This window comes from Procambarus clarkii, chromosome 55 (assembly GCF_040958095.1).
Source record: "Procambarus clarkii isolate CNS0578487 chromosome 55, FALCON_Pclarkii_2.0, whole genome shotgun sequence".
NCBI lineage: Eukaryota > Metazoa > Arthropoda > Malacostraca > Decapoda > Cambaridae > Procambarus > Procambarus clarkii.
The window spans coordinates 32,609,595-32,631,581 of NC_091204.1; the positions used below are offsets into that span (position 1 = coordinate 32,609,595).

The 21,987-nt window shown below is 47.4% G+C and overlaps 1 protein-coding gene and 1 non-coding gene across 3 annotated transcripts in view; both read left to right on the forward strand.

Moving 5' to 3' along the window:
• Positions 1–8,487, forward strand: part of LOC138352928 (peptidyl-prolyl cis-trans isomerase-like) — a 64,467-nt gene extending 55,980 nt beyond the window's left edge. For both annotated transcript variants that reach the window (XM_069305581.1, XM_069305580.1), the window contains 2 exons: positions 4,627–4,825; positions 4,934–8,487. In XM_069305581.1, coding sequence (XP_069161682.1) covers positions 4,627–4,825; positions 4,934–4,941 — 207 coding nt within the window. In that variant the 3' untranslated portion in view covers positions 4,942–8,487. The remainder of the gene's footprint in view (positions 1–4,626; positions 4,826–4,933) is intronic.
• Positions 8,488–21,710: 13,223 nt separating this feature from the next.
• Positions 21,711–21,782, forward strand: TRNAM-CAU (transfer RNA methionine (anticodon CAU)). The gene has a single exon. It is a non-coding gene; the product is annotated as a tRNA-Met (tRNA).
• The last annotated feature ends 205 nt before the right edge of the window (positions 21,783–21,987 follow it).

Sequence of the window (21,987 nt, forward strand, 5' to 3'; positions counted from 1 at the left end):
CTTCCTCTCGCCTCTGTCGTGCTTTAACTTTTACCCCTCCTGCGGTTCCTGTTCCTCTTCACCACCTCCCTCTTTCTGTCCGGTTATCTCGCCTGCAGGATTCTCTTTCCGTTCGTATTTCTGATGTTTCTCCTCGTGTTGTTCCTTCTTTGCCCCCGTGGAGGGTCCCTCTTCCGCGGTTTTGTACATCCTTGACCCGTATCACTAAAGCTTTTACCCCTCCTACGGTTCTAAAACGCCTTTTCCTCGAGCACTTTTCTTCTCACTCCCGCTCAGTTTCTGTCTTCACCGATGGGTCTAAGTCAGCGGATGGTGTTGGCTACTCTGTTGTTTTTCCTGATCGCACTTATATGTGTCGCTTGCCTCCGGAGACTAGCATCTTTACAGCGGAACTTTATGCTATTCTCTATGCTCTTCGTCTCCTACTTTCTCGTTGTCAGTCTTCCTTTGTAGTTGTTGTTGACTCTTGTAGTGCCCTCATGGCTCTCAGGTCCTTTAATCCAGTTCATCCAGTGGTTGTCGAGATCCAGCATTGGCTGTTTCTCGTTCACAGTAAATTTAAGTCGGTTGAGTTTTGTTGGGTTCCCAGCCATATTGGTGTGTCTTTAAATGAGCGTTTGGATGCTGCCGCCAAGGAAGCTGTCCGCTCTTGTCCCATCTCTCGTAAGGGCATTCCGTATTCCGACTTTTACCCGGTTATCCATTCCTCAGTCCTTACCCGTTGGCAGGCTTCTTGGTTGTCTGTTACTGGTAACAAGCTACGTACTCTTAAATGTTGTGTTTCCTCGTGGCAGTCCTCCTTCCACCGTAACCGGCGGTGGGAAACAGCTCTGGCGAGGTTGCATATTGGCCATACTCGCTTAACCCATGGTCACTTGATGGAGCGCCGCCCTGCTCCTTATTGTCCTAGTTGCATTGTCCCTCTTACGGTCGTGCATGTCCTTCTTGAATGTCCTGACTTCCAGGACGAGCGTATGTCTTGCTTTCCGATCGCCTCTCGCGGTCACCTGTCCCTCAATAGAATTCTTGGTGACTCGGATACTTTTGATATCGTTCGCCTTATGCGTTTTTGTTCTCGTATTGGCATCCTTGGTGATATTTAGCGCCCTCTGATTATTTTGCGTCTTTGATGGTGCTACATAGCCTTCCCGGTTTGGTGCCTTCTTTTGATAATTACTTACTTACTTGAGCTACACGTCCAGCAACAACCCCTTGCCAGTAGAGGGGGCAGGAGCTACAGGTCCAGCACCAGCCCCCTGCCAGTAGAGGGAGGCTGGAGCTTCGGGTCCAGCACCAACCCCCCCTGCCAGTATAGGGGGTCTGGAGCTACAGGTCCAGCACAAACCCCTTGCCAGTAGAGGGGGGCTGGAGCTACAGGTCCAGCACCAACCCCTTGCCAGTAGAGGGGGCAGGAGCTACAGGTCCAGCACCAACCCCCTGCCAGTAGAGGGAGGCTGGAGCTTCAGGTCCAGCACCAACCGCCCCTGCCAGTATAGGGGGTCTGGAGCTACAGGTCCAGCACCAACCCCTTGCCAGTAGAGGGGGGCTGGAGCAACAGGTCCAGCACCAACCCCTTGCCAGTAGAGGGGGCAGGAGCTACAGGTCCAGCACCAACCCCCTGCCAGTAGAGGGAGGCTGGAGCTTCAGGTCCAGCACCAACCCCCCCTGCCAGTAGAGGGGGTCTGGAGCTACATGTCCTGCACCAACCCCACTGCCAGTAGAGGAAGGCTGGAGCTACAGGTCCAGCACCAACCCCCTGCCAGTAGAGGGGGGCTGGAGCTACAGGTCCAGGACCAACCCTCTGCCAGTAAAGGGGGACTGGAGCTTCAGGTCCAGCACCAACCCCCTGCCAGTAGAGGGGGGCTGGAGCTACTGGTTCAGCACTAACCTCCAATCAGTAGAGGGGGGGGGGGAGGTGACAGGAGCTACAGGTCCAGCACCAACCCCCCACCAGTAGATGCGGGCTGGAGCTACAAGTGTAGCCCCAACCCTCTGCCAGTAGAGGTGGACTGGAGCTACAGGTCCAGCACCAACCCCCTGCCAGTAGCAGGGGGCTGGAACTACAGGTCCAGCACCAACCCCCTGCCAGTAGAGGGGGGCTGGAGCTACAAGTCCAGCACCAACCCCCTGCCAGTAGAGGGGGCTGGAGCTACATGTTCAGCACCAACCCCCTGGCAGTAGAGCAGGCTCGAGCTGCAGGTTCAGCACCAACCGCCTGCCAGTAGATGAGGGGCTGGAGCTACAGTTCCAGCACCAACCCCCTGCCAGTAGAGGGAGGCTGGAGGTACTGGTCCAGCACCAACCCCTTGCCATTAGAGGGGGACTGTAGCTACAGGTCCAGCACCAACCCCCCCCAGTTAGTATAGGGGGGCTGCAGCTACAGGTCAAGCATCAACCCCCTGCCAGTAGAGGGGGGCTGGAGGTACGGGTCCAGCACCAACCCCTTGCCATTAGAGGGGGACTGTAGCTACAGGTCCAGCACCAACCCCCCCGCAGTTAGTATAGGGGGGCTGCAGCTACAGGTTCAGCATCAACCCCCTGTCAGTAGTTGGGGGGTTAAGCTACAGGTCCAGCATCAACCCCCTGCCAGTAGAGGGGGGCTGGAGCTACTGGTCCAGAACCAACCCCCTGCCAGTAGAGGGGGGCTGGACCTACAGGTCCAGCGCCAACCCCCCTGCCAGTACAGGGGGGGCTGGAGCTACAAATCTAGCACCAACCCCCAGCCAGTAGAGTGGGTCAGGCTGGAGCTTCAGGTCCAGCACCAACCCCCAGCCAGCAGAGGGGGACTGGAGCTACAGGTCCAGCACAAACCCCCCCTGCCAGTAGAGGGGGGGCTGGAGCTACATGTCCAGCACCAACCCCCAGCCAGTAGAGTGGGGGGGGGGGGTGACTGGAGCTACAGGTCCAGGACCAACCCCCCTGCCAGTAGAGGGGGCCTTGAGCTACTGGTCCAGCACCAACCCCCTGCCAGTAGAGGGGGACTTGACCTACAGGTCCAGCACCAACCCCCCTGCCAGTAGAAGGGGGTTGGAGCTACATGTCCAGCACCAACCTCCCTGCCAATAGAGGGGGGCTGGAGCTACAGGTCCAGCACCAACCCCTTGCTAGTAGAAGGGGGCTGGAGCTACAGGTTTAACACCAACTTTCCTGCCAGTAGAGGGGGCTGTAGCTACAGGTCCAACACCAACCCCCTGCCAGTAGAGAGGGGGCTGGAGCTACAGGTTCTGCACCAACTCCCTGCCAGTAGAGGGGGGCTGGAGCTACAGGTCCTGCACGAACCCCCTGCCAGTAGAGGGGGGGGCCTGGAGCTGCAGGTCCAGCTCCAACCCCCTGCCAGTAGAGGGGGGCTGGAGCTACAGGTCCAGCACCAACCCCCTGCAAGTAGATGGGGGCTGGAGCTACAGGTCCAGCACCAACCCCCTGCCAGTAGAGGGGGGCTGGAGCTACAGGTTCAGCACCAACCCCCTGCCAGTAGATGGGGGCTGAGGCTACAGGTCCAGCACCAACCCCCTGCCAGTAGATGGGGGCTGGAGCTACAGGTCCAGCACCAACCCCCTGCCAGTAGAGAGGGGCTGAAGCTACAGGTCCAGCACCAACCCCCTGCCAGTAGATGGGGGCTGAAGCTACAGGTCCAGCACCAACCCCCTGCCAGTAGAGGGGGGCTGGAGCTACAGGTCCAGCACCAACCCCCTGCCAGTAGAGAGGGGCTGAAGCTACAGGTCCAGCACCAACCCTTTGCCAGTAGGTGTTTTCCTTGACCGGCTTCAGTTTATGTGTAATGTGCTGATTGTGTTGAATGTGGTAGGTGTGGTTGACTGATAATAGGTCTCTCACTGACTAAAGCTGATAATGGAACTGACACTGTCCACATTTGATAATTGGGCTGACACTGACCATGGGTGATAATGGGGCTGACACTGACCACCGGTGATAATGGGGCTGACACTGACCACCGGTGATAATGGGGCTGACACTTACCACAGGTGATAATGGGGCTGTCACTGACCACAGGTGATAATGGGGCTGACACTGACCACAGCTGATAATGGGGCTGACACTGACCACAGCTGATAATGGGGCTGACACTGACCACAGGTCATAATGGGGCTGACACTGACCACAGGTCATAATGGGGCTGACACTGTCCACAGGTGATAATGGGGCTGACACTGACCACAGGTGATAATGGGGCTGACACTGTCCACAGGTGATAATGAGGCTGACACTGACCACAGGTGATAATGGGGCTGTCACTGACCACAGGTGATAATGGGGCTGACACTGACCACAGGTGATAATGGGGCTGACACTGACCACAGGTGATAATGGGGCTGACACTGTCCACAGGTGATAATGGGGCTGACACTGACCACAGGTGATAATGGGGCTGTCACTGAACACAGGTGATAATGGGGCTGACACTGACCACAGGTGATAATGGGGCTGACACTGTCCACAGGTGATAATGGGGCTGACACTGACCACAGGTGATAATGGGGCTGTCACTGACCACAGGTGATAATGGGTTGACACTGACCACAGGTGATAATGGGGCTGACACTGACCACAGGTCATAATGGGGCTGACACTGACCACAGGTGATAATGGGGCTGACACTGTCCGCAGGATGAGGGAGCCCGTCAAGAGGCTGGTGGAGGCTGGCCGGGTGGTGGCCGTCAAGAGGCTGGTGGAGGCTGGCCGGGTGTTGGCCGTCCAGGAAGACCAAGATGGCCGCCGCTCCGCCAGGATAACTCTACAAGACGGACAGCTGTACCTCCACCCACTCCTGCGTCAGCCCACGCCCGCCCACGCCCACACCCTCCAGGTTACTTTATTACACCCACTAGTCTTACTGACATTACTGAGTTATGATAACTAATATGATAGCATTTTGTTATACAGTTATCAGCATAATTTATTTCATTTCCTGCAGGAGAGTGAGGTTGTGGGCGTGCTGGAGCCCTCCTGCACCCTGGCGTTCCTTGACCTCGGGTGGGCGGGGTCAACAAGAGGGCGGGTCACCATCCGGCTGACCCCTGACACTCCGCTGGCCAGACAGTTTGTGTTGTTGTGTACGGGCCAGCGGGGCCACACCTACCGCAACACTAAACTGTTGCGGGTGGGGAACAAGGGTGAGCCAGGGGAGTGGGTGAAGGGTGGAGACTACGAGAGTAATGATGGTGAGGGAGGAGCCCCACTGCTGCCTGACCTCCAGGGGCAGTACCAGGGGTCAGGCCAGGCAGGAGTTGTGTGCGCCATGAGTGGGCCGGGGGGTCCCAGGTGTGCCCAGTTCGGCATCGCCACCAGGGACCGCCAGGGTGGTAGCCGGTGGTCAGGTGTCTTCGGTGATGTGGTGAGCGGCTTGGATGTGGTGAGGGCAGCAGTAAACCACAGTAACATTAGGGAGGTGACTGTGGTGGACTGTGGTGTAATGCTGCCACTCTAGTTCACTGTACCACCACTATCACTACTGTGGTGTTGTGCTGCCAATCTAGTTCACTGTACCACCACTATCACTACTGTGGTGTTGTGCTGCCACTCTAGTTCACTGTACCATCACCATCACTACTGTAGTGTTGTGCTGCCACTCTAGTTCACTGTACCACCACCATCACTACTGTAGTGTTGTGCTGCCACTCTAGTTCACTGTACCATCACCATCACTACTGTAGTGTTGTGCTGACACTCTAGTTCACTGTACCATAACAACTGTGGTGTTGTGCTGCCACTCTAGTTCACTGTACCATCACCATCACTACTGTGGTGTTGTGCTGCCACTCTAGTTCACTGTACCATCACCATCACTACTGTGGTGTTGTGCTGCCACTCTAGTTCACTGTACCATCACTACTGTGGTGTTGTGCTACCACTCTAGTTCACTGTACCATCACCATCACTACTGTGGTGTTGTGCTGCTACTCTAGTTCACTGTACCATCACTACTATGGTGTTGTGCTGCCACTCTAGTTCACTGTACCATAACTACTATGGTGTTGTGCTGCCACTCTAGTTCACTGTACCATCACTACTGTGGTGTTGTGCTGCCACTCTAGTTCACTGTACCACCACCATCACTACTGTGGTGTTGTGCTGCCACTCTAGTTCACTGTACCATCACTACTGTGGTGTTGTGCTGCCACTCTAGTTCACTGTACCATCACTACTGTGGTGTTGTGCTGCCACTCTAGTTCACTGTACCATCACCATCACTACTGTGGTGTTGTGCTGCCACTCTAGTTCACTGTACCATCACCATCACTACTGTGGAGTTGTGCTGCTACTCTAGTTCACTGTACCATCACTACTGTGGTGGTGTGCTGCAACTCTAGTTCACTGTACCATCACTACTGTGATGTTGTGCTGCCACTGTAGTTCACTGTACCACCACTATCACTACTGTGGTGTTGTGCTGCCACTCACGTTCACTGTACCATCACCATCACTACTGTGGTGTTGTGCTGCCACTCTAGTTCACTGTACCATCACTACTGTGGTGTTGTGTTGTCACTCTAGTTCACTGTACCATCACCATCACTACTGTGGTGTTGTGCTGCCAGTCTAGTTCACTGTACCACCACTATCACTACTGTGGTGTTGTGCTGCCACTCTAGTTCACTGTACCACCACTATCACTACAGTGGTGCCGTGCTGCCACTCTAGTTCACTGTACCACCACCATCACTACTGTGGTGTTGTGCTGCCACTCTAGTTCACTGTACCTCCACCATCACTACTGTCGTGTTGTGGTGCCACTCTAGTTCACTGTACCTCCACCATCACTACTGTGGTGTTGTGCTGCCACTCTAGTTCACTGTACCACCACCATCACTACTGTGGTGTTGTGCTGCCACTCTAGTTCACTGTACCACCACTCTCACTACTGTGGTGTTGTGCTGCCACTTTAGTTCACTGTACCACCACCATCACTACTGTGGTGTTGTGCTGCCACTCTAGTTCACTGTACCATCACTACTGTGGTGTTGTGCTGCCACTCTAGTTCACTGTACCACCACCATCACTACAGTGGTGTTGTGCTGCCACTCTAGTTCACTGTACCACCTCCATCACTACTGTGGTGTTGTACTGCCACTCTAGTTCACTGTACAATCACTATCACCATCACTACTGTGGTGTTGTGCTGCCACTATAGTTCACTGTACCATCACTACTGTGGTGTTGTGTTGCCACTCTAGTTCACTGTACCCGGGGAGCCGGTCGGCCGAGCGGACAGCACGCTGGATTTGTGATCCTGTGGTCCTGGGTTCGATCCCAGGCGCCGGCGAGAAACAATGGGCAGAGTTTCTTTCACCCTATGCCCCTGTTACCTAGCAGTAAAATAGGTACCTGGGTTTTAGTCAGCTGTCACGGGCTGCTTCCTGGGGGTGGAGGCCTGGTCGAGGACCGGGCCGCGGGGACACTAAAAAGCCCCGAAATCATCTCAAGATAACCTCAAGATAACCTGCACCACCATCACTACTGTGGTGTTGTGCTGCCACTCTAGTTCACTGTACCACCACTATCACTACTGTGGTGTTGTACTGCCACTCTAGTTCACTGTACCATCACTATCACTACTGTGGTGTTGTGCTGCCACTCTAGTTCACTGTACCATCACCATCTCTACTGTGGTGTAGTGCTGCCACTCTAGTTCACTGTACCACCATCATCACCATCACTCCTGCATCACCATGGGCTGCGTGTTTTGATACCAATGTAATTTAAGGACACGCCTTTATCACTATATCATCATAACTTCACTATCTTTGGTATTTAACACTTTGGCATATATACTTTGGTATCATATACCTGACAATGACGGCTGTATCACCATCAATGCTATATCTTTCCAGCACTGTAACCTATCATTGCTGTATCACTATAGCTTCACTATCACCTCTATATATCACCATCACCTCAGGCCCCACACTTGGGGTCATATACTGACCATGTTGAGTAACAAATTGTTGGTGTCACTATATGACAGCTGTTGTCACTGTTATATCACCAACAGCTCACTCTCACATAACACTATCACTGCTACACCAACATCATTTCAGTTTCTCTGCATTATCACCTCACAGTGATAGATTTCCTCCTTACATTTACTAATATATCACTATCACTGCTACAGCACCACTGCTGCACCATCACTGCTATATCACCATCACTTTCATATCACTATCACCTCAGTATCACTGTTGTATCACCACTATACTATCATAGCTATATCACCATCACCTCACAATCACTCAGGTGTGTTGTCATATTACCATACTGGTCCATGATGTGGTGAGCGGCTTGGATGTGGTGAGGGCAGCAGTCAACCACAGTAACATTAGGGAGGTGACTGTGGTGGACTGTGGTGTAGTGCTGCCACTCTAGTTCACTGTACCATCACCATCACTACTGTAGTGTTGTGCTGTGATATTACCATACTGTACCATGGTGTGTTGTGATATTACCATACTGGTCCATGGTGTGTTGTGATATTACCATACTGGTCCATGGTGTGTTGTGATATTACCATACTGGACCATGGTGTGTTGTGATATTACCATACTGGACCATGGTGTGTTGTGATATTACCATACTGGACCATGGTGTGTTGTGATATTACCATACTGGACCATGGTGTGTTGTGATATTACCATACTGGACCATGGTGTGTTGTGATATTACCATACTGGTCCATGGTGTGTTGTGATATTACCATACTGGACCATGGTGTGTTGTGATATTACCATACTGGTCCATGGTGTGTTGTGATATTACCATACTGGTCCATGGTGTGTTGTGATATTACCATACTGGACCATGGTGTGTTGTGATATTACCATACTGGTCCATGGTGTGTTGTGATATTACCATACTGGTCCATGGTGTGTTGTGATATTACCATACTGGACCATGGTGTGTTGTGATATTACCATACTGGACCATGGTGTGTTGTGATATTACCATACTGTACCATGGTGTGTTGTGATATTACCATACTGGACCATGGTGTGTTGTGATATTACCATACTGGACCATGGTGTGTTGTGATATTACCATACTGGACCATGGTGTGTTGTGATATTACCATACTGGACCATGGTGTGTTGTGATATTACCATACTGGACCATGGTGTGTTGTGATATTACCATACTGGACCATGGTGTGTTGTGATATTACCATACTGGACCATGGTGTGTTGTGATATTACCATACTGGACCATGGTGTGTTGTGATATTACCATACTGGACCATGGTGTGTTGTGATATTACCATACTGGACCATGGTGTGTTGTGATATTACCATACTGGACCATGGTGTGTTGTGATATTACCATACTGGTCCATGGTGTGTTGTGGTATTACCATACTGGTCCATGGTGTGTTGTGATATTACCACACTGGTCCATGGTGTGTTGTGATATTACCACACTGGTCCATGATGTGTTGTGATATTACCATACTGGACCATAGTGTGTTGTGATATTACAATACTGGACCATGGTGTGTTGTGATATTACCATACTGGTCCATGGTGTGTTGTGATATTACCATACTGGTCCATGGTGTGTTGTGATATTACCATACTGGTCCATGGTGTGTTGTGATATTACCATACTGGTCTATGGTGTGTTGTGATATTACCATACTGGACCATGGTGTGTTGTGATATTACCATACTGGTCCATGGTGTGTTGTGATATTACCATACTGGTCCATGATGTGTTGATATTACCATACTGGACCATGGTGTGTTGTGATATTACAATACTGGACCATGGTGTGTTGTGATATTACCATACTGGTCCATGGTGTGTTGTGATATTACCATACTGGACCATGGTGTGTTGTGATATTACCATACTGGTCCATGGTGTGTTGTGATATTACCATACTGGTCCATGGTGTGTTGTGATATAACCATACTGGTCCATGGTGTGTTGTGATATTACCACACTGGTCCATGGTGTGTTGTGATATTACCATACTGGTCCATGGTGTGTTGTGATATTACCACACTGGTCCATGGTGTGTTGTGATATTACCATACTGGACCATGGTGTGTTGTGATATTACCATACTGGTCCATGGTGTGTTGTGATATTACCATACTGGACCATGGTGTGTTGTGATATTACCATACTGGTCCATGGTGTGTTGTGATATTACCATACAGGACCATGGTGTGTTGTGATATTACCATACTGGCCCATGGTGTGTTGTGATATTACCATACTGATCCATGGTGTGTTGTGATATTACCATACTGGTCCATGGTGTGTTGTGATATTACCATACTGGTCCATGGTGTGTTGTGATATTACCATACTGGTCTATGGTGTGTTGTGATATTACCATACTGGACCATGGTGTGTTGTGATATTACCATACTGGTCCATGGTGTGTTGTAATATTACCATACTGGTCCATGGTGTGTTGTGATATTTCCATATGGGTGTGAGGTGGTGTTATGACCACACATACACCAGTATGATCATACTGTAGCTGGTGTATGATGTGCTCAAACTGTATAGTGATGTCTTGGCTGATTAGCCTAGTATCACGAATATTAATTTATGTAGTCCTACATAATGCTGTATAGGAAATATTATGTGAACTATGATGGAGAATGTATAAATTTAGGTCTCGGATGTATTACTGTCATGTATACTGTGTAATTTCCCTTTCATTATTGTTCATTACATTGTCCTCTAACATTAAATTAGATTTTGGCACTGTGAGATGTATACCACATAGACATGGTTTTGATACACATGTTGTATATATATATATATACTTTATATTGTATTCATGTATACTTATGTATAATGACTGGCGGGCAGACGTCTTGAAATCCTCCCTTAACCCCCTCCTCTCCTCTCCCGCTAGTGTTACCATGTCTTGCTAATATGAATTCTTTGTTCACATATTTTTATATCATGATATAATCTTTAATGTACTGAATTATTGATATGTATTATTATGTAAGGTTGTGTATTATAGTCTTTATTTTGTTGATATATGAATTACAAGTTCTTGATCGAGATATGTCTGTATATGAGCTTGAGATATTTGAAAGAGAGGAGTCAGCTGACTCATAGAGGTGGATACAGTGTCGCTCCCGGCCAGCATGGCTCTGGGCGGTCACTCTTTGATTTTCTCAGTCGAGCGCATGTGTTGCCGCTACGGTCCGGGTTTTGTGACCTTATTTGTGTCATTTGACAGCTAGGATATTTGTCATGTTGCAGTAATGTATACGTCAGGACAGAGCCTGGCGTCAGCTAGTGCTGATTGTATGTAGTTTTGAGACCTGTTGATTATCATGCACAGCTTTGAGAAGCTGGATAAATCATTGAGTGTGAGTTTATAGATTGTATTCTATTTTATATGTTATGTTAATGCCCAGTAAACTGGTATATTTTTTGTTAGCCTTTCACTCCCCTAGATACTTATTGATATTTGGCAAGTCTATGTTTTCCATTGATCTCCACTGAAGCCTGACCAGGATTTTCACACAATTCCCCCATGCCTGATTTTGTGTCGTGGCCTGATTTTCTGGGGTGTGTGCGTGGGAATACCCACCACATAGGTTCGAATCCTCATCACGGCTCCTAAGGATTTTCTCACTAATTTGATTATTCCCATCCTGATTTGTATCTATATGTATTCGAGAAATAGTGATGGGCTTTAATTACTCTCGGTTCACTTCCACACCTGCAGAGGTAGGAAATAAACTCCTAAGTAAAAAAATAGAACATTTAATACAAATAAATGACGATGGCAAATATTGTTATTAACTGAGGCTGGACCCACAACCTCTCAGTGTACTCTTCTTGAACTCTCCTCAACACTCCTGTTACACCATGTCACAATCATGTTGTTAATTGTCTTATATCACACGTGACTGTCTCCTCTGTAACTGAGGTGAACCTTTGGTCAAAACTGTACATACAACTAATGTGCTCATGTGCTCAATATCTTCACCATGTAACCTTCACTTCCTGGGCAAAATAGTTACCAATAAATCAACATATGGTCAAACACCTCACATAATGTACAACAATAAATGGGTACACTAACTTGCACATATATGTCTAATATTGGTAAGTCCCTTGACGATTGTTCATCAATAACATTCCCTGAGGTAATTAGGATCACCATTCTCGACACCAAGACAAAAGAATATTACATGCATGGAAAGGTATGAGCAGTTGGTCATAGGAGACACTGCTAACGACCCGTTGTTGAGTGCCTTAAACTCTCCACTGGGATGTTGGGGCAATGTTTACACTGATGCATCTGGCAGCGTGGCGCCTCCCTTGCTGGCTGAGACCCAGTAACAGTCTGGGCTTCACACTCTCCTCCAAATATATCAACCCAGCCTCTTGTTTACACACTGCTTTTGTAACTGTGTGCACCTGTGTACTGCTGTGGGAGTGGACGGGGTGAGAGGGAAAGACTCGGCTTAAAAAAGGTGAAACGTATAAGAGTCAATATCTCCACTAGTTTATAATCACATCTCCACCATTCTAGTTCTCTTCACACAATGGGACTTTCCACCTGCAGAGTTCAGTATGGTCATCCCGTGCAATTGGTGATTGCCAGAGATGAATTTATAATAATCTGGCCCAATTAACACTCCTATATCTTTGATACGGTAAGATTTGTTTTATGGGTCAGCTAATTTGATTCGCTGCTGTTTTAAATGTTTAATTGTGATCCCTAGACCTGGTACATGTAGGTCAGATGGGATTGTGTCCACGACTATAGAGAATACAGGTCTGAGGTAACCACCCAAGGGAATGTAGGGTTTAACTCCGTTGTAGGGTTTAGGTCCACTGTTGGATAAAAACCCAAGTATATTCAGGGTGACCTGCATCACTGGTTTGAATTCCATTTGTTCTGCCGCCCTCTGTGTGACAAAGGTTTTCTTGGAACCCTCATAAAACAGCCCCTGACTAGTAGTTACCTTTTCCCCTGAGGCAGAGTTAACATGGCTGTTGGTAGGGTTGCAGCAGTGTTGGTTTGGGTCAGCATAGCCCCTGTACTGCCTTCCACTTGGCAGTAGTTGACTGCTGCAGTAGTTTAGGGTTTAACGCCGGGTGACGGTGGAGTTGGTCTCCTACCGTCACCCCTTCACATTCCAGCCCGTTGTTGACGTGAGGAGGCTTGGTGGGCTGCTGTCAGAATGTGATGCTCCATGGGACAGTCCTCTGCCGTCTTCACTAATCATGCTGGATGCTATTTCCTCTTCCTTATGTTTCATTTTGCCTTCCCCCTCTTCTTCTTTCTAATTGTCATTTCCCGCCGACCTTTTGCATGGCTTCATTATTCTTTTGAACATCTTCTGTTTTGACGCCTGGATGTTAGGGGAGGCACACTTTCACCTGTAGAACTGTGGCACCCGACGTTGCGAGGGAGGAGACGCTTTTATTGTCAATCCTCGCCTTCGTTGCTGAACCCGATTTCGATGGACTGACGGTTCTTAAGGTGATGATTGCGGGGAGTACACTCATGATGCACCCCTGGGATGGGGGGGGGGGCCATCTTGCCTGGTGTTCTATCTTCTAATTGTGGCTCCATGGTGGGTATGGGGTTTACGAATTTACGAATTATTACGAATAATTACGAATTTTAATTCGTAAATTAAATTATTACCTATAAGGCTCGTGGGGTGGGCGACCAAGCCCCCGAGGCGGACTGTGTTGGAAGATTGGGCTCTTTAGCCCCCGCTACCTTGGGCCCAGACCAAGCTACTCCTTTGACCCTATCGACTAACCCCCTCCGGTCCCCTCCCACCTCTGTGGTAGGGTTGAGCTCCACGACCCCAGGGTTGGGCACCTCATCACCTTTTTACCCCCCCCCCCCCAACACTTACTGGGGGGGGGGTGCTTTGTTCCAACCCCCAACATCCCCACAGCTACACAAGCATGATTCCTGCCAGTGCTAATGTGTTCCACACCTTGTTTGGTCCTGCTATGTGGACTAAATACTTTGATCTCAACCATCTGGATTCTACACGGCCTGATGATTTCTTCCTCCATAAACCACCTCGTTGATTCAGTGGATACCTCTGTTTCTTTTAACCTCACCCGTACTGGTTCATGTGTCATTGCTGCTCCTTCTTAGGAAGCAGCTGCCCACTTAGCCATATTGTCCAGCATTGGGATCTCCAAAAATCCAAAAAAAGATCTCCTGTTAGGATCTCCAAAAATGCCCGGTTAAATGTCAGTATTGGCACTGTTATCCGCCCGCACTATGTTGCGGCTGGTGTTAGGGACCTGAAAGACTGCCACGAGGACATTAAACATATCCATACAGCCCAAGGCCATTCTGTCCTCCAGGTTGATACGTTCACTTTGAACTGGACAAAGTACTGGAACGTTGGACATGTTTATTTAAACTTTGAACTTTTGGGGCCGGACAGCTGAGAGGACAGCGCTCAGCATTCGTAGTCCTGAGATTTCGGGTTCGATCTCAAGTGGAGGTGGACACAAATGGGCAGAGTTTCTTTTACCCTGATGCGTCTGTTCACCTAGCAGTAAATAGGTACCTGGGAGTACCTATTTACCTCGACATCACCTGGCTGTCGAGGTAATGACTCGCCTTTCCATCAACGACGGTTTTAATTTATGATTGATGCCGTGTCGTCTTGGGTCACCAATCATGGCTTCAAGTTCTTTACAACTAAAACTTGTGCTATGACTTTTATTTAGAAGCAGGTCGTTCTTCATCCCCCCTTTGTCGCTTTATTGTCATCCCCTTGTGTACAAAGATTCTGCTAATCTTTGACACTTCTTTGTCTTGGTCACCCTATATCTCTTACCTCCGAGTTGAATGATCTAAGGCCCCTAACTGATATAAGGTCTTGTCTCATACTTCTTGGGGAGCGGATAGGCGCATGCTCCTCTTTCTATATCATCTCTCTTACTGTCTAAACTGGATTATGGTTGCTCTGTTTACTCGTCGCCGTTTGGATGCTCTGCACCATGCTGGGTTGCTCCTCAGATCTGGTGCCTTTCTTTCGACTCCTACCCTAAGCCTGTGATCGCTAACGCCGAAACTGGCGTCCTGTCTCTACAGGATCAACATGATCGCTACTGTCTTCGCTACCTTGCACGGTCCCTTACTCTCGTTAATGTCGTACTTTGACCTTTACTCCTCTTGTGGTCTTCTGTTCCCTTTCACCACTTACCTCTTTCTGTACGATTGTCTCGCATACAAGATTCTCTTTCGTTCGTGTTTCCCATATTTCTCTTCATGTCGTTCCGTCCTTGGCCCTTTGAAAGGTCCCCTTTCCTCAGTTTTGTAAAGTAAAACTTTGACTCACGTGACTAAAGCTTTACCCCTCCTACAGGGGGGGGGGAGGTAAGAGGAGTAAAGTCTGGGTCTAAATCTAAGTACAGAAGGGTCTAAGTCTGCCGACGGTGTAGGCTACTCTGTTGTTTTTCCTGACAACACCTATATGTGTCGCCTGCCTCCGGAGACTAGCATCTTCATGGTGGAACTTTATGCTATTTTGTATGTCCTTCGTCACTGCTTTCTCGCTGTCAACTCTCCTTTGTTGTTGTAGTTGACACTCACAGTGCCCTCATGGCTCTGGAGTGCTTTAATCCAGTCCATCCTGTAGTAGTCGAAACTCAACATTGGCTGTTTCTTATCTCTAGTAGATTGAAGACTGTGGAGTTTTGCTGGGTTCCCAGCCATATTGGTGTGTCCTTAAATGAGCATGCAGACGCTGCACTAAGGAGGCTCTCCACACTTGTGCCATCTCCCGTAAAGGTATCCTCTATTCCAACTTCTACCCAGTTATTCATTCCTCAATCCTTGCCCGTTGGCAGGTTTTTTTGTCTTCTGTTACTGGTAAAATAAGTAAAGTCAATTTTATTCAGGAAAGTACATACATAGTTGATTTACAACCATAATGTTGGATTTATAAATAGAGCTAGTACATACAATACCTAAAGCCACTAGTACGCATAGCGTTTCGGGCAAGGTGTGGGGGAAAAAACTTAGAATAAAACTTAATAGTAATTTTGATTTGGTATAAATTATGTTGAAAAAAGGAATAAAAAATAAAAAGGGGGGGGGGGACATGGCAGAAATCAGAAATTGTACAAGTTCGTGAACAAACAGCATTGTTTAACAAAAAATTGCAAGATATGGGTTGACATTTAAGGGGTAAGGTAGGTTATATGGAGTTAATTAGGTAGTACTTGGTTTTACTCTTAAACTGGTTGAGGGAGGTACAGTCTTTGACATGATTGGGGAGGTCATTCCACATTCCGGGTCCCTTGAATTGTAGAGCATTTCTAGTTTGGTTAAGTCATACTCTTGAAATATCAAATAGGTATTTGTTTCTGGTGCGATGCCCATGAGTTCTGTTACAACCTTCTAGGAAGCTTCTAAGTTCAGGATTGACATTGCAGTTCAGAGTTTTAAATATATTGAGTACACATGAGAGGATGTGCAGAGACTTAATGTCTAACATATTTAAAGATTTGAGTAAGGGTACCGAGTGCTGTCTGGGGCCAGAGTTGGATATTGTTCTAATAGCAGCTTTGTGTTGAGTAATTAGAGGGCGTAAATGATTTTGTGTAGTAGAACCCCAAGCATAAATACCATAGCTGAAATAAGGATAGATGAGAGAGTAATAGAGCGTCACCAGGGCAGGGCGAGGCACATAATATCTGATCTTAGAAAGAATGCCAACAGTTTTTGAAACTTTTTTGGATATTCTTAGAATGTGTCCCTAGAAATTCAGCTTGTTGTCTATGAGAACACCAAGGAATTTGCCATCTACTTTGTTACAAATTTGGATATTGTTTATCCTGAGATTAATTTGATTTGAGGATTTATTGCCAAACAAAATATAGAAAGTTTTGTCAATGTTGAGGGTGAGTTTGTTAGCAGTTAGCCAGAGATGGACTTTATTTAGTTCAGTATTCACAGTGACATTTAGAGCAAGAGGGGTCAGGACTGGAGAAGATGAAGGTTGTGTCGTCAGCAAACAGAATTGGTTTGAGGTGTTGAGAGGCATTTGGAAGGTCATTAATGTATATCAGAAAGAGGAGAGGGCCAAGTATGCTGCCCTGAGGAACACCAATGTTGATGGGTAGGGTGGGAGAAATTGAATTATTCTCTGACACATACTGGAACCTGTCAGTAAGGTAAGACTGTAGGTATTGGAGGGAGTGACCTCTGACTCCATAATGATGTAATTTAAGAAGAAGGTTTTGGTGGTTGACAGTGTCAAAAGCCTTACGCAGGTCCACAAATAACCCTACAGGGAACTCATTTTTATCAAGAGCTGCATGTATCAAGTTAATCATACTAATAAGTGCATCGTCAATGCTTTTTTGGGCGGTCTGAAGCCATATTAACAAGAGCTAAGTATATTGTGTTTGGCTAGATAAGAGTAAAGCTGCTTGTAAATTAGTTTTTCAAATATTTTTGACAAGTTTGGCAGAATTGATATAGGTCTGAAGTTGTTAACATCAGTGAGATCACCACATTTATAGACAGGGGTTACTCTCGCTTTTTTTTAGAATATCTGGAAAAGTTTGGAGTTCAAGTGACTTGTTGAAGAGCAATGCAATGGAAGGGGCTAAAGATCTGGAGGCTTTTTTGTAGATTAGAGTTGGTATCTCAGCAAGGGCACTAGACTTGGTCTTAAGAGAAAGGATTACCTCATTTACATCAGTGGAATTACCGGGCATTAGGTAGAGAGAATGTGGATAGTTACCTGTAAGATAGTCCTGAACATCAGTACTGGAAGATGGAATATCATTAGCAAGGGATGACCCATTGGATGAATGTGGATAAGTGAACATATGAATGGAAGTAACTGCAGTAGGTCTATTGGCCCATATTTCCTTTTGCTGCTTCCATATTGGTTCGGGGTCTTGAAGTAGGTAGAATATAGTTGTGCATTAATTGGCTGTTGATTGCTGGAGTTGACTTATTGATGTGTAGTGCCTCGCTGATGTCAAGCCGCCTGTTATCGCCGTACCTATCAATGATTTCTGTGTTGTTTGTTAAGATTTCTTTGGTGATGGTCTGGTTGGAAGAAGAGATTATATGTTCCTTGATGGCTCCCTGTTGCTTATGCCTTGTTAGTCCCCCAGAAAGAGACGTTGTTGTCTTGCCTATATACTGAGTTCTTTGGGGCTTACAGTCCCCAAGTGGGCATTTAAAGGCATAGACAACGTTGGTCTCATTCAAAGCGTTCTGCTTTGTTTGTGTCTGGCGAGTTTTTCATGAGTAGATTGGCCGTTTTTTTTGGTTGTATAATAAATTATCAATTGTATTTTCTGATTTTTGTCTGTAGGGATGACGTTCCTATCAACAATATCTTTCAGGACCCTTTCCTCCGTTTTATGAGCCGTCTAAAAAAAATTCCTGTAAAATAGTCTAATTGGGGGTACAAGTGTTGTGTTGGTTGACTCTTCAGAAGTTGCGTGGCATTTTACTTTTCTTTTTATGATGTCTTCAACAAAACCGTTAGAGAAGCCGTTGTTGACTAGGACTTGCCTTACTCTACAGAGTTTTTCATCGACTTCTTTCCATCCTGAGCTGTGGCTTAGAGCACGGTCGACGTAAGCATTGACAACACTCCTTTTGTACCTGTCTGGGCAGTCACTATTCCAATTTATACCCATTGTATGCTGTTCTTTATATGTATCTTTATATATGTATGCTGTTCTTTATATTGTACGGGTTCTGTATACTGTTCGGGGTTCTGTATACTGTACGCTGTTCTATGTACTGTATGCTGTTCTGTGTACTGTATGCTGTTCTGTGTACTTTACGGAGTTCTTTATTCTGTACACTGTTCTGTATACTGTGGCTTGTTGTGTTAGTCCTGGGGCCCTCTACCGTTCCTGGTATGGGAGCCGCCATGCCCCGTCTGGCTTGCTGTGTTAGTCCTGGGGCCCTCAACCGTTCCTGGCATGGGAGCCACCATGCCCCGTCTGGCTTGTTGTGGTAGTCCTGGGGCCCTCAACCGTTCCTGGTATGGGAGCCACCATGTCCCGTCTGGCTTGCTGTGTTAGTCCTGGGGCCCTCAACCGTTCCTGGTATGGGAGCCACCATGCCCCGTCTGGCTTGTTGTGGTAGTCCTGGGGCCCTCAACCGTTCCTGGTATGGGAGCCACCATGCCCCGTCTGGCTTGCTGTGTTAGTCCTGGGGCCCTCAACCGTTCCTGGTATGGGAGCCACCATGCCACGTCTGGCTTGCTGTGTTAGTCCTGGGGCCCTCAACCGTTCCTGGTATGGGAGCCACCATGCCCCGTCTGGCTTGCTGTGTTAGTCCTGGGGCCCTCAACCGTTCCTGGTATGGGAGCCACCATGCTCCGTCTGGCTTGCTGTGTTAGTCCTGGGGCCCTCAACCGTTCCTGGTATGGGAGCCACCATGCCCCGTCTGGCTTGCTGTGTTAGTCCTGGGGCCCTCAACCGTTCCTGGTATGGGAGCCGCCATGCCCCGTCTGGCTTGCTGTGTTAGTCCTGGGGCCCTCAACCGTTCCTGGTATGGGAGCCACCATGCCCCGTCTGGCTTGTCTGGAGTTATTAATTAAGATTAATATTAATCTTAGGACTTAGCCGTATTAGGATAAAGGACCTGCCCGAAACGCTATTCGTGCTAGTGGCTTTACAAGAATGTAAAAACTGGTGGACCATCCAAGTAGTAGGCGCCCATCTGTCTCAGGAGACTATGGAGTTGCGCTCTGGTTGTCGGTCTGGAGTGGCCTCTCCAGGGCGCAAAGCCAGGGTAGGTTGATACGGGGGAGAAGCTGTCACCCATGCAGCAGGTCCCCCTCTCCACAGCACCGAACGTCTCCATTGGAAAGGCAAACGTCAATAAGACAGGTTCCAGCGCCGTCGCAGGAACTGTCAGAACGAGGTTGAAGGTAACAAGGAACTGCCCCCAGGGGGCTCCAGCTCCGGAGTTAACCTCGAAGTTGGTAGAAGAAGGCACAGGGACTCCAACCCCAGAGTCTTTTTGTTGTTGTTACTCTTTTTTGTGGGGGGAAAGGAGGAAAATTAGGGAAAATGGGGGATCTTCGACAAGCCGCCGGCCTCCTGTCCTCATCGAGGCCACTATTAGTAGCTCTCAAGTAAACTCAGATAATTATTACACTTGATATCTAAGTAATTCCGCCTTATTACAAGTTTGTTAAGAACGTTTCTCGAGCCTCCGTGGCACAATTGGTTAGCGCGTTCGGCTGTTAACCGAAAGGTTGGTGGTTCGAGCCTACCCGGGGGCGATTATTTAGGCCAACTCTAGGGGTTGACCTCAGACAAGACCGACATAACACACTTGACAGCGATGTCACACTTTGCCCCGTGATCCAGCCCGTCCTCCTCAAGTCTGCCAACGTCAACAAACTCTCGCGCGTAAGTGACCTTATCCTAACACAACAGAGAACGGCACAGTATGTCAACGTCGCGACCCATCCTCCTGTTTACACAGTAGTTGTTGTATATGCTCCATAGTACAAACGTTGACGTACTAAGTCATTACATAATAGTACTTACTGATCACTTTATAGTCTGAATTCTTAATTATAGTCTTAATTATAGACTCTTTATAGTCGGAAGTGAAGTATATAGTACTAATCACTTCATAGTCTGAAAAAATAAAGCTAAAAAAAATATATGTTCCTAGGTCTAATATAGCACACATATGTACGATATTAGGCCTCAGATTGCGCGTATTTGGCCTAGGAAGGTTCAGTTAGTTAAAGTTGTCTTTGCAATATAAATACAAAACCTTTTCCGGTTTGTCTAAATTCAATAGTTAAGATTTCTACTTTCTAATTGCGTTGTTCGTCGATATATTAACTTTGGTCCTCATCGTTACTATAAGTACTACCAACACAAGAGGATGGGCTGCAGTTTCACGAGCCGCTACCATTTTCTAGTTCGACAATTGTTGATCTTGGGAAGAGTATTCGTCAAAAGGCGCCGCTCTATTAGGAGGACGGGTTGAACATCTACATACCGAGTTTTGGCGGCATAACACAACAATTTAGAAAATTATATATAATTATAAACTGCCTCCCAGTCCTTTGGAGCTCATCAACTGTTTAATATGTGTAAAGTCGCCAAAGACTGAGATAACATGTTCGTAAGTACTTGCGTAACTGACTGATGAATGTAGGTCCAGACACTAAATATAATTCTTATGCTTGGAATGTTTACATGCAAGAAGAGTTGCTATAGACCTCAACAAACACGACAGATCAGCCTCCAGGGCTGAGTGGATCCCATACTTATCCTGTAGACCCCATGCTGCCCGAAACGCTTTGCGTAATAGTGGCTTTAGGCATTGTGTGTACTAGCTCTATCTATAAAGCCAACAAACTTTGTAAATCTCTTTATGTATGTACCTTACCTAAATAAAGATTATTATTATTATTATTATTATGTATACCTATCCTGTGAGCGTTAGTGCCTCCAATACATGTCCTGTTCATGAGTGGTAGTGAACCCATACTCATCGTGTGCAGCAGTGATCACATACCCATGCTATGATGTATGTCATACGCAGCTGGCTGTGCCCAGTAACCATGATGTGCGCATCACATGCGCAAGATCAGTGCGTACTGGTGCGTTACTGCGCAGGAACACTGATACTTTTATTTATGAAGAAAATATTACCAATTATAATATTATAAAAGATGTATAAAATGTATCATCCAATTTATATGAGCAGCAGAGTGGCGCAGTGGAAGCGTGCTGGGCCCATAACCCAGAGGTCCGTAGATCGAAACTACGCTCTGCTACGATATTGTTTTAGTGTATTAATAATATTTTTTCATTACAAATGTAGGTACATAGCAGTGTCTTGCTACCCCCTTCAATATAAGTAATTACAAATTACAGGTTGAGCTAGCTATATGTTAAAAAATAAAGGCACAATAACGAACGTGGGAGATTTGTGCCTGAATTTACCTGTCTCTAGTGTCCTCGACGGATAGTGGAACCCAT